Here is a 16,917-nt window from a genome sequence, read left to right as displayed (position 1 = left end):
GAGCTTTGATGTCTGCTTCCATTCCAGTTTTAATTTAATATAAATTGTAATGGAGATCTCAAAAGAGCAGGGTAGGAGAACATGAAAAGCTTTTAACATTTTGAAAACCCAAAAAGATATAAGGCAATGAACTTACTTTTGCCACTCTGCAACTTAATTTCTCATTGACTTCTGTTCAAACCTCCCATACTGCAAGGTCATACATCTGCTACTAGAACAAATGTGTCCAGGGCTATTTTCCAGTGGTAAAGTCAAGCAGAACACAATGACCTGTACCTGTTCTATTAAACTCATATGGTATCCTTACACTCACATTTGGTAGTGAGCTTTTCTCCTGATTTTCCCAATTCTGACTTGTGATTGAACTATGTTTTGGTTCACATTGTGGTATAGCCTGAGTTAATGAACTAGATTCCTTTCAAGTAAGATTAATTCAGAAGAAGCACATCAGAGACATTTAAATTGGCCTGCCATTAATATGTACTGTGCAGGGTACCAGATTGGTGTGGGTCTGAATTAATTATGCAAAACATGTACATGTTTCATTGACATATATATTTCTATATATATGTCATATATATATGACAATATATATATATATATAAATGTTGGTTTTTGAGCACCAGCAGTTTCACTCTGCAAACTCAATACTACTCTGCAGTCATTCCCTCTAATTCTGGAATGTGTGGTGGCCTTATTCTCCAAAAAGGGAAGTATTTATTAAATATGTTCACTAAAAAGACATCTGTTGACTTGTTGGGCCAGCTTTCTACTTTTAAAGAAATGCAGAATGAAGGTTGAATTACTATTACGTATTTAGCCTTTGTTGATACTAGTGTACTTTGAGAACTGAATTTCACTTTACATTTCCAAATCTGGGAAAAATTAGTAGGCCTAATTACTAAAAATTCAAATACATTGAATAGCCATTTATGTTCTCAAATAGCATTGATCTAGTTGATTATCTAGAGTGATATTTAGTATTAATGTATACACACTGTGGAAGGTGTACAGAGAAAAACATTCCATTTCACTTTCAAACAATGTTGTTCCTCTTGTCAGTATGATGCCACTCCACCACTCAAAATCTTGAGACAAGTTCACTGTTGTTTTACAACTTTCAGTGAGTGAAAATGTATTTTTAGATATCTGTGATTAAACTAAATCCTTCCAGACTTCAAAGCAAATTTTATTCGCCCTCAAAGTTTTGGCCTAACATATTACTATATCAAGGAATATTAATTGCTTGCTTTCAATTTCTGCTGACCTGGAAATGAAATTCACTAGAGAATGAATAAATAGAAGCAATCATGAATTGTAAAAACTCAAGAGAAATCTATTTTTCCGTGCACAGGCACATCAAAACATCATGCTTGCATGTAAAAGTTAAAGAAGAAAATTGAAAGACAGTACACTCTACCTTGCGTTTTGGACAACCATGACTTGTCTGCATATCCAGGATTAAACAGTTAGCACAGAGGAAGCAATGTGAGAGAAAATAGTGAGAGAGAAAAGATGAAAGAAAACGTAAATGAGGGGTAATTGCTAGTATCAGAATCAAAGGAAACAGGCATTATGAAGAGTAAGCAGATGTGTAAGGATTTAACTTCTGATAAAATATATTTAGTAGCAGTTTACATTTCTTTTTTCATATACAAGTTTTGCACTTTTGAGAGGCTCTTCATTTGCATTATTCCCTAAAGTCCTGAAATACATGCAAAACAGAAACTAGAAAATATTGCCATATTTTACAGTAACAAACCCAAATAAAATTCAAACTCTTCATAACTTAGCCCGAAGTTTGAACCTAATGCTTGGATCTGAACTAGAATTCTACAGGCTGAACATCTCTGTAGTTCAAAGCCTAACTTCTACAACAGTGTGAATATGTAAAATTCCCAGTAAAATTTATTGGACAAGTATTTGGCAAGATGCATTAAAATGCTCTCAAAATTTAGGACCTGTTCCTATTTTATCCAGCAACAGTTTTAGACCCAGTGCCACTGAACAATATTGAATGCTGTACAGACTGAATCAGCAGCATACATGTATTTCTTTAGCTGAACCATTTGTATGCTTTTAGCTGTGCTTCTCTATATGTCAAATGTGAACTGTGACCTGAATATGCACTTTACTTTCAATAGATCAGAAATGCATAATTTTAGTTAAATGGCCTCAGACTAAGAGTGTTTTGGGATGAGTGTGACTACACAAATTGAAATGTCTTCAGGAATTCATCTTTGCAAAATAAAATTTGATCCTTAAGATATATCTGTAGTGCCATTTAAGTCAGCAGGATTATTATTGCTGTATATATGACATTCTGCAAATTTACGGCACAAAAAAAGAATTATAATATTGCTGATACAGAAAAACATCTTTTAAAGGAACATTAATGAGCTATTTATAATAACAGGCAAAGTTTTAAAAAGCAGCGCTCTGTGAAAAAAAATAAAATTGGTTAAATACAAGATTTGTATAGTCATTTAATACAAGATTGCCAGAATTTATAAAACTGTATCTTAACTCTTAATAAATGAAGAAATAAAATCACATGTGATTAGAAAGCTCTTTATCTATTATTTATCACTTTTAATATCATACTGCAGTCTTAAACCAGTATCAGCTACTGTGATTGTATATGTTTGCAAATCTGCTCCAAATTTGCAGTGTTTTGAGCAAAAGCAACAATCCAATTTTAACCTTAACTTGCAGGGTTTTTTTGTATTACAGAATCAAAGGCCAATTTATTATTCCCAAATCCATACACTTCACTACATCTTAGAGATTTCTAATGAGAACTTTGAAATCTGTATATTTATTACCCTTCAGCAGACTGTTCTTTCAATATAAATTCTGCATTGTACTACATTTTTTAAATGGAAAGATGGAAAAAGTGGATGAAATCTACAAAAATTACCCAAAAGTGTCTGAAGTCATTAGCAATGTATTGCACATCCTCCTGGAAGTAGCATCTGGCTTCTCATTAAATATCCACGTTTTTTCCTGGTGTTGTACCTTCACTTTCTATAAGCTCTCAATTTTGTTTATTAGTGATAAGAAACAAATTTAAAGAAAGAATGTTCAGGCTTGAATTCATCCTGCACTTACCCTCTCCCTGGAAGAAGATAAACTTTAACAAAGGGATCAGAATAGCCATTATTGTCTCTGGGAGCAAGGTTTCTTGCCTGAAGAATATGGATGATAAGGTTGCCAAGGTGTTTGTCGTAATTGATTTGAAGCTAGAGAACACATTTAAACACAGCGAGATTAGTTTTAATTTATCTTCCTAAATTATTCAAATTCTCAAAAAATCCTTTGCATTAGGTGAGTTTTAGACCTTTTGCTTTCCCCATTTTGGATGATTCTGTCTCACTCTACTGACTAGAATGAGATGCTGGATGATTACTTAGAATTTTGAAAGAAATGTTTCTTTAACACTGTCAGTATTATTATTATTATTTTTTTAAACAACACAGATATTGATCTATTCCAATCAGTAAAAAGCACATAAAATTTGAACACTTGATATTCTACTGAGAAATAGCCAGTTCATTCAGTAAAAATTTAAAGAAATTCTGACTTCCAGAGCCCAAGTAGAAGGAGGAATTTACAGAATTATAGAATAGAATCATAGAACCATCTAGGTTCAAAAAGACCTTCAAGATCACTAAATCCAACCATCAGCTTGACCTACCAAATCCCATCATGCTCCTTAGTGCTGCAAGAAGGCTTCAGGAAGATCTCATTGTGGCCTTCCAGTACTTGAAGGGAGCATATAAATAGGAAGGGGAATGGCTTTTATGAGGGTGGATACTGATAAGACAAGGAGGAATGGTTTTAAACTAAGACAGGGGAGGTTTAGATTAGATAATAGGAGGAAGTTTTTTCACACAGAGGTTGGTGACATAGTGGAACAGGTTGCCCAAGGAGGTTGTAGATGCCCCATCCCTGGAGGCATTCAAGGCCAGGCTGGATGTAGTTCTGGGCAGCCTGCTCTAGAGGTTGGCAACCCCACACACAGCATGGAGGTTGAAACGAGATGATCCTTGTGGTCCTTTTCAACCCAGGCCATTCTATGATTCTATGATAATTTACTACCTTAGTGTCATGCTACAGTACTATGGAAATAATTAATACTATGAGAAGACCATATCTACAAAAAGGCAGGGATGAATAAAGGAAACAAAAAACAAAAATCTATAGAAAATAAGTTCTGCTGCTCCCAGTTCCACTGTTTAAAAAAATTGCAGTTTACATAAGAGATAATCACACACTTGGTATTGCAGGAAATAAATGCACTGCTCTGTGATAACGTCTTTACAGTCTTCACTGGAAGTAAAGTCCAGTGGGACTTCAGTTGAGTTCCAGTGGAGGCTGGAATTTCTGAACTGAACCACAGTAACTGCCTGAAGGTTAAAGTTTAGATTGCTACATTTTCAGCACTTTCAGGAACTGAAACATTTTTTGTACTTTTATTTGTATTTACCAAGCAAACTTCAGAGAAAAAAAAAAAAAAAAAAAAAAACCCAACCTAACTATACTTTATACCTTATATTATTTTATTTGGTGACATTTCAATGGGTTGAATAGCATGAAGCTGTGTCAGGAGGGGGATAAGCTGGAGATTAAGAAAAGGATCTTAACCAAGGCAGTGGCTGGGCACTGCAACAGACTCCCAATGGCAGTGCCATAGCCCAAAGTTGCCAGAGTTCAGAATACATTTGGACAATGTCCTCAGACGTAGGGTTTGAAGTTTGGGTGGTCCTGTGTGGAGTCAGCAGTTGAATTTTGTGGTGCCTTCCAACTGAATGTATTCTATGATTCTCTGATTCTACAAATGAGAAATCACTTAATGAAGATGATTTTTAATGTATTTATTCACCAGAGAAAAGTACTCAATTTAAACAATAATTTACACTTAAAGAATTATGTATTTACCTGAATTTCTCCAGTGATTGGATGAGAAGCAGATTTTGTAGCTTCAGTTGGCTGCCGGATTAAAATACATAAACAAATAAAGAGGCATGTAATTATATGTATACATATTTGCCTATTGGAAATGAAAGCTTCTCAATATCAACCTTTTAACAGCTGTTGTCTATGCTGCAATTTCAACATATATTTTTCAACACCATACCATTGTATCTAATCGGTATGCTCAATATTGTCAGTTACAGTATTGCAACAGAACTTAAAGAGTCTAGCCCTGACATTTTGATCAGGCTTCGTGTATGTACAGAATTTGACAAATTGAACACCACAGTCTTTACAGTCTAGACAGGTCACAGAGAAAGCCTTGGGGAGTTTAACAAAACTGAATGTCAAAAGTAGGTAGGTTGTGGTTTTTGCTATGAGACATAGTAAATGTGTGATATTCAGTGTGACCACAGCAACTAAATACAGAGGAGGGTATTATTAACCTCATGCAATGCTATCAGGCTTAGGCCAGAGCGGCTAGAAAGTGGAGGAAAAGGATCTGGGGGTGTTGGTTGACACTCAGCTAAACATAAGCCAGCAGTGTGCTCTGGTGGCCAAAGGCATCCTGGCTTGTATCAGAAGTTGTGTGGCCAGCAGGACCAGGGACATGATTGTCCCCCTGTACTCAGTTTTAGTGAGGCCACAACTCAAGTGCTGTGTTCCGTTTTGAATCTGTCATTACAAAGAAGACACAGAGTCACTGAAGCATGTACAGAGATGGTCAACAAAGCTATGAGGGATCTGGAAGCACAAGCCTTATGAGGAGAGTCTGAGGAAACTGGGATTTTTCAGTCTGGAAGTGAGATGGTTCAGGGGAAACCTAATTGATCTTCATAACTACCTGAAAGGAAATTGTGGTAAGGTGGGGTTGGGCTCTACTGCCCCATAATTAGTGATAGGACTAGAAAGAATGGCCTGAAGTTGCTTTGGAGGAGGTTCAGGTTGTTTATTAGGAATAGCCTTCTCCAACAGAGTGGTAAGACACAAGAATGGGCTGCCCAAGATGGTGGAAGTCACCTGAAACTATTGATGAGACTCCAGAAGAAAGAGTTATGTCCTCTGGAAGAATGGACAAGCTACTTGGGGAGATCACAGGGAAGTTGCTAAGGTCTGCAGGAAGAAAGTTAGGACTGCAAAAGTCCAACATGAACTCAGATTGGCCACTGCAGTAAAAGAGAATAAGAAATCTTTTTATAAGTGTATAAATGATAAGAGAAGAACCAAGGAGAATTTCCATCCTTTACTTGATACAGCAGGGAATATGACCTCTAAGGAGAAGGAGAAGGCTGAAGTCCTCAACGTCTTCTTTACATCTGCTTTTAACAGGAAGATCAGTTATCCTCAGGGCACTTTATGCACTAATCTAGAAGTCTGGGATGCTAAGCAGAATACACCCTCATCATCTTGGGTGAGATCACATGTCATGTGAGTGGCGTTCAGAGAATCTGGCCCAGCCAGGCAGGTTCATGAAAGGCAGATCATGCTTGACCAACCTCATCTTTTACAACTGGGTGACCAGACTGGTAGACAAGGGAAAGGCTGTTGATGTAGTCTACCTAGACTTCAACAAAGTCTTTCACACGGTCTCTCACTGAACCCTCTGACTAGAAGGCCATGCCCAACAGGTAGTGTTTAATGGAGTTAAGTCCAGCTGGTGACTCACTACAAGTGGTGTTCCCCAGGGGTCAGTACTGGGGCCCATCATGTTCGATATCTTTACTGATGACCTAGATGAGAGGATTGAGTGTACCCTCAGTAAGTTTTCAGATAACACCAAATTGGAATGTAGTGTCGATCTGCCTGAGGGTAGGGATGCCCTTCAGAGGGATCTGGATAAGCTGGATCGCTGGGCTGAGGTGAATGGGATGAGGTTCAACAAGGCCAAGTACCAGGTCCTGCTCTTTGGCCACAATAACCCCATGCAGCGTTATAGGCTTGAGGATGAGTGGCTGGATGAGTGTGAAGCAGAGAAGGACCTGGGGGTGTTGATTGATGCTCGGCTGAACATGAGCCGACAGTGTGCCCAGGTGGCCAAGAGGGCCAACGGCATCCTGGCCTGCATTAGAAACAGTGTGGCCAGCAGGAGCAGGGAGGTGATCATCCCCCTCTACTCAGCACTGAATTAGTCTGACGCACTTTTCAATTAGTGCCATTAGAATGTCTTTCAGTTTCTGAGAAATGGAAAACCTATCTGCCTCTTTTGTAAATCCCTAAATCCCCCAAATCCTTACAGATTTTCTTACGGTTGTAATAAAATAAAGCATTAAATGTGAGAAGCTCTACGTTAGAGAATACCAAATAGACTCCTACATCATTTTAGGAGTCCATACTTTATATAGAATCTTTAACAAAAGGTTTTACTTGCTGAATAATAATAATAATAATATGTAGAAAAAGTAAGATATAGGCAGTTTGAATATTTAATATGTCTTGAAACTTTGGCAAAAGGAAAGAATTGGTGCTGCTGCCTTCCTGGAAATGCTTTCTGAGAGTTGTTCTGGAAAAGATGAGCTGTAGCATTTGCTTCTAAGAGAGCTCAACATTACTATAAAAATGGCCTACAACCAATGAACAGAAACTACACAAGGCAACAAGTTATGGTGATTAGAAATGCAATGCCTATCAACATGGTTTTCAGAAATGAACAAAGACAGTTTCAAGCATTTACCTGATTAGTTTTAACTTTTACATCTTCTGCAAAAAGGTATTAATTTTAATGTTTTTTCTTTATCTTCATAACATGCAGCTGAATTTTCATAAAATATTACTAAATCCTCTGTGCAGAATGAAATGAAATTTATGCCCCTAACTTCAGATGTTCAGCTACACTACCAAAGCTGGGAGCAATCTCTTCATGTGGACAGGGAGAGGGATCTCTCCAGAATACACTGTACATCAATGATTTATATACCTTCATACACTATTCAGTGAATTAGGAGTATGACTCATCAGCCAAGGGAAAGGGTTTTCATTGTCAATAATGACATCTGCACTAACAGCTCTGCACTTTCCTTTACTTCAATGGCAGGAATCATCTAGTCTCATTACTGCTAATTTAAATTACTTTTCTCACTGGTAAATATAAAACACAAGGCAAACTAGTTCACACAAAGATGTTTACAATGTGAACCTGATGATTAGGTAATTTTGACAGATCCCTGAAGTTTTGTGCACGAAATCTTGGCATGTACATTATAGACAAGAATTATATTCATAAAAAGTCTATGGAAATTCTGAACAGTCAGAATTACCATCTGATGCAAACTAATAAACTAATAAATAAGCTAATAAATAAATATATAAATAAATATATAAATAAATATATTTATTATTTTGTTATATCGCTGGATGAAAGAGATTTCTGTTTTTCCCTTACAGGATAGCAATGTGAGCTATCTGAAATGAGACAACCCCAGTTGCTATTTTTCATTTGTATGGCACCTAAAACATTTGTAGTTCAAATCAAAGTTACAGCTTCAGCAACACAAAGTACAAATACAGCAGTAATTCAGTAGAAACCCCTAGGGATGGGGTTCTTGTAAAATCTTGACAGTCATGAGAAAGAATAAAAGTGCAGAGAAGTACATATCAAGAAAGTGTGTTCTGCATTGCGAGGCTTTGCTTCAAACGGTAAGTCAGCGAGAAGCTGAGTATCCAGGAGAGCAACCTGCTTTAGCTATCTTTCAAATTGCTTAAGCAAATGCAATCTTCATAGGATTGATTTTTACTTCAGGCGTTGACTGTTTGACAAAACACAACAAAAAAGGAAAACACGATAGATGACTTTATGGTCTAATTTGTCATTTTGACTGTGAAAAAGGGCTACCCACCCTGATAGATACCCACCCTGCCCTCTCCAGATGTGCAAGAGGGTGCACAAGGAGAAAAAAAGCCCAGCTGGTGTGGCAAAGAAAATGTGAAATTATGTTTAACAAGTTCACAGGAATTAGCTAGTGACAAAACACTTGTTGGCTATGACTTCATTTTTCACTTTCTGTGTTTTTCAGAGAAATGCTTACTGTTGCCTTGGTTATTCATAACCTGTGAAACTTCAACCATAACTTAGTACTCAGTGGGAAAGTGTGGCCTTAGTAATACCATAGGAGACAGTTAAGAAAAATAAACAGAGAACAAAAAGAGCAATTTTTTTGTTTTAAAATTATAACATTACATTTAAAGAAACTATTTTCATAGAGTGACCAGTCTTGAATGACCTTGGACAAATCACTTAATTTCCCTTTTTTTTGTCTCTAGATTCTGTATCTTAAAAGTCATAACTGTCATTGCAAATGGATTCATCAATACGCACTGTGTCCTCTTGCTATAAGATAAATAGGCCTTTCTGTTACGAAAATGTTATTGCTGATGCATAACTGGCAAGTTTCTCACCTTGCTGCTATGTCGCTTTTTGCTGACTGAGGGAGAACCAGGTTGGCCAGGGCTGGGAACAGCACTGGAAGCGGCAGAAGTGGTTCCGGAATGGACATGTGATGACTTTTCTACTCCTGAGGAGGCAATCAGAGGTGCCTGCTGTAGGGAAACCTTTTGGAGCTCTGCAGCCAGCTGCTTGGGATCGACCCCTGGGGACTTCGCTTTATCTACTGTATGAAAATAAGAAAGCTTTGTGTTCATAATTGTTAGCATATTCAAATCTATCTTGCCATGGCACAGTGGCTGCTTATATGCTTTGAGGATACAAAAGGCAATTTATATAAAAGAGGCATCTCTCTAAAACACTGACATACAAATTCCAATCCTTCTACTCAAGACTGTCAAGCAGTGCTATCTATCTTGCAAGCTAATTGAGAAAGTTGTTGTCTATCTGAGGAAAAGTATGATCATTCTGGATCATACTTGAGCAAATTACACTGCTAAAGTATGTAAAGTCTGTAAAGCCTGGCCTCACTGTTGAGACCTTGACCAGCTTCACCATGTAACTGAACTTTGCTGCAACAAGCTTTAACCACAACTTTTTTTTTAACTTTTTTTTTTTTTTTTTATCAATTGGCCATTCAGTAACTCTGAATTCTGCTTCTGAGATCATTTATACAAAGATTAAAGAGAAAAGCATCTTAAAACTTCAGGATTGCAAATTAATCAAAGCAGAACAAAATGAAAGCAAATGAAGAAGAAAAGCCAATCTTCTCTTATGTCAAAACCCTTCATGAAATGCCTGTGGAAGGAGAGCAATGGTCCTCCCCCACCCTGGCAGATAGGGCAGAATTTACTCTGAAAATGAAGCTGTGTAAACTCTATCTGTGCTTTAAAGCACTTGGAGTTAAAATGATAAAAGGCTTGGACTGATTCCTAGGTTCTCAAAAGCATGAATGGCTTAAGGTCTTTACTATTGTCTCTGACCTTGTTCAGCTAAGGTTTAGACAACTCAAATTGTTACTGTGGCTTTTTTGTATCAAGGTAACATAGGCTTCAAGGCTTGTTATATCTACTTCGGAATAGTTCCAGTTTTCTAAGCACCTTGTCTTAGCATGTCTGGGTGCACAAATAATTGTCTAATGACCAGGTGGCTATGACTTTAATTCCTCTTAGTTACATTTCACTTTGCATTATTGTATGCTGTGAGGCCTATTAATAATTTTGAGATGCAGCGGGGCAACAGTAATTACTCTGTGTAGAAAGAACTATTTCTGCTACTTACAGGAGTACAGGCTTAGGGTGAGTGCAGCCAGTTTTGGGCACAAGATGACAGCTGAGGCCCCAGGGCTACCAGTAACTCACTGGTACTGGCGCTAATACAAACTCGGGAGCCAGGCAAAATCAATTTGGGGAACGATGAAAGAAGCAAAGAACAAGTTTCTACTACAGATAAAGTGTACAATATCCAGGCAAGTCATATGTGATGCAGAGCTGCTGATCAGCAGTGGAAAAGCAGAGCACAAAACATGCTAGAAAAATATTAAAAAGCTCAGTAACATCATCCATCTCCTGGCAAGGAGGGCTCAGACTCCTTCCAGCAGATTCCTCTGTACACTGTTGACTTTCTGTAATGCCCCTGAAGACAAAGCACTGCTGCAGGGACCAGAAAAGCAAGAGAAGAGGGACCACTGTGACACAGAGAAAGGGGTAACAAGCAGGTTGTCTTCACTCTGTAACAAATGTTAGCTATAGTTTTGTTACTCAAGTTTCCTTTTTGGTAATTAGATGGTGTAGACTATGTCAGTGTGTATTGAACTGAGTCATTAATAAAGGTGGTTTACATAGTTTGGTTAAACTGTTAAAAAAAAATCAGAACTGATCTGAAATAACAGTTGTTTGCTGTATATACTGTTCCAACTTTCAATTACTCCAAAAATGCTTGGCTTTGTATACAAGGTGTGTTCTGTCCTCTTTCTGCCCTCGACAAGATTTTGGATGCAACACATGTGCTTACAAAGCTAATATCTTAGCTTACATTAAATACAGATTTCATCTGCTATCCAATGCTCAAATTTTGAAGCAACATCTTATCGCTCACCTGCCTTTACTGGCTCATGTAATTCCAGGTGCTGGGGATTCTCGGAATCCGAGAGCATGTTCAGGTCCCTAAAGAAAGCAATGAGAAGCCTGAGACAAAAGAAAATCTTTCCTGGCACCCTCCTCATTGTATTAAGTAGATAAATGAATAGTGGTACATGACAGAAAGCAGCTCCCAAGAATGGCCCCTTCTTTGCTGATTCAAATTTGCAGTGCTGTTAAGGAGCTAAGAAAAGGTTCTTTTAAGGTGAAATCTTTAATGGATTGAACACAATTTTATACATTCTTTACGATGTTTAAGTGACTTTCATCTAAATTACACATTTCAGCGAAAATCATGTTATTGCTAAATTACCTTTTTTGTTTGTTTGTTTGTTTGTTTTGTTTTTTTTTCTAACAGACAGTAAATTCAGTGGATTGTATGAGTATCAATGAGAGGAGACTGTGGCCTGAAAGTGGGGATATCCTTGTTTGTAAATTACCACGTCAATTTATAATCCATTCTGACTTAATAGAACAAAGAACAAGCCCGCAATCACAATGAATTCTTGTGTTAGTTATTACACTGATGCTACATGCTAACAAAGGTTCCACCTTAACAACTGTAAATTAAAAAAAAAAAAAAAAAAAAAAAAAAAAAAAAAGCCATGAAAAGCCAAAGGAAAAAATGGAAACAGAAAGATGGGGAAAAACTCACAGTCTTACACATATTTCTGCTTCCCCACACTGTTGAATAATAATATTCTGCACTTCTTCATAGGTTTTTCCAGTCAGGGAGATGCCATTCCATTCCAGAACCTGCATACCTAAGATGGCGAAACAGCATGAGGTAAAGTGCTCAGATTTTCACTAAGGCATCACAAAGATTGCTTAGACAAGAAGATTTGATGTGACATTGAGTGACAGTTGTTTAAGGGGCACAACACATTAGCAAAGCCTTTTCACTTCACACAGATGAGATTGTTGAATATTATTGTCCCATCAGCTATTACTTACCTGTTTAAGTATGTCAGAAGATGAATTCCCTTCTAATTTAAACTATACATGCACTCTTTGCAGTCTAGGTTACATGATATTGAAAAAAAATTGCAATAACAAAATCATGCAATCCTACCAACATGGCAAGAAGCCATACCATTTTAGATGAGGTATTTCCTGGCCAGTCTTGGTAGACAGATCATTATTTCTTGGTCTTGGTACATAGCTCATTAACTAATGGGAAATAGCTGTTGAGAATCTGAGCCTCAAAATGGGACTGAATTTGTAAATATGATTTGATAATTGAAATTAATTTTCTCTAGTTTGTCCCTTAAAAAAAGTACAGTTAGATGAGGCTTAGTGAGCTTACTGATTTCCAATGAAAACATCAATTCAAATTTCATATGCCAGCCTGCAAATATGCAGATTTACGTTTTACTTTCATATAAGTTCTTATGAAGAAAGGATCAAAACAGCTGACTACAGCTAGTTCTGGAAGATAGGAAAAGAGCTAAAAAGATAAGCTGAAATAACTGTATACTTAAGTGTTCTGTGACTGAGCCAGGAGACTCGGTATGGAGCAAGCAAGCACTATAAGGAAGTTTAACAGTATTTGAGGAGTCAGCCACTCTATAAATCATGATATGTATTCTGATGAGAGATCTTTTGGTTACTGTAAAATTCTTACAAACAACAAACCACAGGTTAGTATCTGGTAGTTAAAGACTCAAGTTTTGAGAGCTGCATTTGTATTTTGAATAGCTAGTCATAAGGATGGTTCCAAAAGGACTAAATTCTCATAATGCGTATAAAAATCCAACCCTCAGACTCCAGAGGTAAAAAATGCTTAATGGGACAAGATATTGAATTCTTTATATTCCATTAAAAGCAATATGTTACAAAACAGTTGAAAACCACATCATCCACACAGCAAGGAAAACCACAAACACTTAGTTTGCTACCACTTACACAGATAAAATCAAGTCTTCAGCTGGATTATATTTTTATTTCAAAATCCTGTGCTGTTGCATATAATAAATGGGAAAAATAATGAAGTGAAATGTGGAAATAAACTCATAAGAAATCCTATTGTTAAAGTAATGAGAATTGCTTATGGAATAAAGCAGATGAAATTTTTGGGCAATGAACATGAGAAATAAAAACTATAACATCATCTTATAGCTTTTTATGTAACATTCCATGATTTAGAATTTGAAATACCAGAGCTGCTTCTAATTTTTCTCAGTAGGAAATTAGCATCTTGTTCTCAGCAGTCAGTTTACGGAAATACAAACTGCTGAATGACTAAAAAGTAATATTTGGAAGCCTGGTTACTGCAAAAATAGATTTGTATTTTTTAATATTTATCCCCTTTCATTTACCAGCCATCATTCAAAACCACTATCTTGCATTTTCTTGTTATAGCAGATCTGGTATTAAGATCAGTTCCTCTGAAATGAAGCAACAGCATTTATGAATAAATTCAGTTTCTCCAGTTTTCTGCTATACAAATATAACAGCATGGTCTGTCTTTAGACTTCAAGAAAGAAAAGATCTGAAGTTACTTTTATTTTTTTGTCTATGTCTGTGTAGCATTGGATGTTGAATACAACAGTATGAACTTCTCAAATAAAGCAAATCACCTCTTCCATGTGTTGCTGGCCATGAGAAAGAAAGAAACTTGTTTTAGAATTTTGAGTGAGTAACATTTTTTTTCTAAAATAAATTTGCTGACAAAATGCATTCAGCCACTATCCTAGGTTTTACTCATTCTGTTTGCATAGCTTCTGAATAAAATCTAAGTGTCCATAAGGCTATCATCAACAAGTTGCTTTAATTCAACAGACCAGCAGGAAGAAGCAGAGCACTGCTGTAGTGCTGGGACTAGGAAATCTCTCATTTTCACTGGTGAGAGTTTCATTGTGGAGTGCAATGGCACCACAGTGACACACTTGGTCAGAAAGGCTAAGCACATATGAACAATTAAGCAAACAGAAAGGAAATTGAATTTCAACAGCCTCAGTTCACACAGAGATCCATTTAACACTGTCAGTATAGGGGTAAATTGCTTTTACTGGTTGCCTCGAGGATTCACCAATGTTAAAATCAAAGCAATTGAAACATGACTTAATTGTTCTGACTGGGAGCCCTGGACCCTAGGAAAAATGTTTATAGGCAAAAAGCTGATTTCTTTATTCTTAAGGAGCAATTGCTAAGTACCTTTTGCAGGTAGAAGTAACACTGCAAAGAAAACTTTTAAGGATGATGTGAATCTAATAACAGAAAAAGGAAAAAAAAAAGTTTTTAATAGTCAGTGGAGACTCATAATAAAGTTTTCACGTAAAGACCAATCACATCCTGTAATTGGTCTTTGGTAGTCACTTCACATTTCTGAAACTTTGTATGCTCAAATCACCTATGCTTAGGAGAAAAAAATAAACAGGGAAATAAGAAAATGCACATTGCTCCATGGCAACTCTACTGACTGATAGTAATTGTCCTAATAATCAAATTCTTATTTTATTGCATCATTCTTTCTTTTATAATTGCAACAGCTACATCCTGCATAGAGTGAACTACAACTTATTTTTAGCAATATCAGCACCCACAGATCAGCCTTTTACACAAAGAATTCTGCCCTGTTCCACTACACATGATGACATACTATTTACTCAATCCTGTTGGCATCTACTTTGTGGTTAGAATTTGAATCTGGAATCAGAACACGTTTATTATTTTCCATTGATTACAAAGTAATTATAGCAGAGAGGGGAATTCATACACACATAAATTCCATGGAGACAGCCATGCTTAGCTGGATTAATATGATCCAACCCCTTCAAAAAGTCATTACAGTCATACTGAACTGAAAGTGGCAAACAAACCGTTTATATGCCTGTTGTGTTCATAAATTCTTTTAAATGCATCTGTTACTGGTCAAGGTTGGAACAAGATCAAAATCTTAACACGTCTCTGCTCTGACACAAATAGAACAGAGTTGTTCAGTTAGAAGGGACCTTCAAAGATCATCTATTCTAACTGCCTGACCTCTTAAAGGTGAAATAAAAATTAAAGCATATTAGTGAGGGCATTGTCCAAGTATCTCTTGAACACTGATACTTAACACCTGACAAGGAAGCTTGTTGCAGTATTTGACCACCCTCTCAGCAAAGAAATAAGGAAAGAAAGGAAGTATAGCCATATGACCATATTTTTAGTACCCCATAAATGTCTCAACACACCCTGCACTCATTCTAGTTGCTACCCTCAGTGGCTAAGTTACAAGTTTTCTCCCCAAGGGATGGTCAGTGCTTGTACTGTGGTAGTAAGGAAAGGACCTATATTTCATCAAAACCCTCACAGGAAGAAGGTAGAATTCTGATGTATTGCATTATACTACCACACTTTACAATAATGTAATTGCTTTACGCTGTTCAAGTTTTTCAGGCAGTTTTAGCAACCAGTAAAGTTTTAACTTTTAAAATTTTTGCACAGCCATGTACAGCCCAATTACTTGTTAACTTATAACAAAAACTGAAAATTCCGCAGAACTGATTTCCTTCTTCTGACAGTTTCACTAGTTATTTGACAGCTTGTAAAATGGAAGATAAGTACTGGTGAAATTTGAAATCTGTAACAGCGGGGAGGCAGGGACTATTCAGAGCAATCTTTGATCAGCCTGGGAAGGAAGGTGCTTGAAATAATTATGTGTAGTCCCTGTGAAGCATTCAGCATGCTTTGCTAATCCTGGAAACATCTGAAACTTTGGGGAAGAGAAAAAATCTTGGTAGCCTGCTTTAAGAATGGTGAAAAAGATGAGTACTAGATCAAACCTGGCACCAGACTTGAGCTTACAACAAATAGATAAACTCAAAGTAGCCTGAATAAATCTGTCTCCAATTATATGAGGAATTAGCACTCTGAAATTTGCTGGACTGGTCATGTACTTGAAAATGGGAATCTTCTGATAATTTTTATTGCCTGTGCTAAACATCTGAGCTAATTGCTGGCTACTTAGATTTGTAATCATCACATGTGGAGCAGATGTCAGAAACAATGCTTGCGTAACAGACTTATGTTGGTTTTCCTTGCTGTCAAGTCTCCTGCAGTGTTTTACAGCTGCTAAGCATGCAAACATGCAAAATGCAACTCATCACTGATGTTTATCTGTCAGTGTAAAAATATACACTATTTAATCTTAAAGGTTTAAATATGTAAGTAATTGAAATACAGTTTTCCCAGAGATATGGAATCTCCATCCTTAGAGCTGGTCAAACCCCAGCTGGACTCAGCCCTGAGCAACCTGCTTTTACTGACCATGTTTGGAGCAGGGTGCTTTGAAACAATCTTCAGGTGTGCCTTTTGGTCTCAAAAAGTTTGATATTCTGTGTAAAATAGTTAAATTTTGCTTTACGGACTGTTCAAATGCTTTCTCCATATTTACTGTAACTTTATGTATCAAAGAAAACAGAAATGGCCAATTCCAGG

The 16,917-nt window shown here is 36.8% G+C and overlaps 1 protein-coding gene across 6 annotated transcripts in view; it reads right to left on the bottom strand.

The window, feature by feature from the left end:
- PCLO (piccolo presynaptic cytomatrix protein) overlaps positions 1–16,917 on the bottom strand; it is a 318,968-nt gene that overhangs the window by 61,703 nt on the left and 240,348 nt on the right. For 4 of the 6 annotated variants that reach the window (XM_048934047.1, XM_048934048.1, XM_048934051.1 and 1 more), the window contains exons 11-16: positions 12,149–12,257; positions 11,453–11,520; positions 9,370–9,581; positions 4,942–4,992; positions 3,112–3,242; positions 1,421–1,447 (exon numbers count right to left, since the gene is read on the bottom strand). In XM_048934047.1, coding sequence (XP_048790004.1) covers positions 1,421–1,447; positions 3,112–3,242; positions 4,942–4,992; positions 9,370–9,581; positions 11,453–11,520; positions 12,149–12,257 — 598 coding nt within the window. Of the gene's footprint in view, positions 1–1,420; positions 1,448–3,111; positions 3,243–4,941; positions 4,993–9,369; positions 9,582–11,452; positions 11,521–12,148; positions 12,258–16,917 lie in introns of those variants that run through there. The other 2 variants (XM_048934049.1, XM_048934053.1) reach the window with 2 other exon arrangements.

Source organism: Lagopus muta, chromosome 1 (assembly GCF_023343835.1).
Source record: "Lagopus muta isolate bLagMut1 chromosome 1, bLagMut1 primary, whole genome shotgun sequence".
Taxonomy (NCBI): Eukaryota; Metazoa; Chordata; class Aves; order Galliformes; family Phasianidae; genus Lagopus; species Lagopus muta.
Note: the sequence above shows the minus strand (reverse complement) of the source record. Positions and strands in the feature narration are given on the sequence as shown.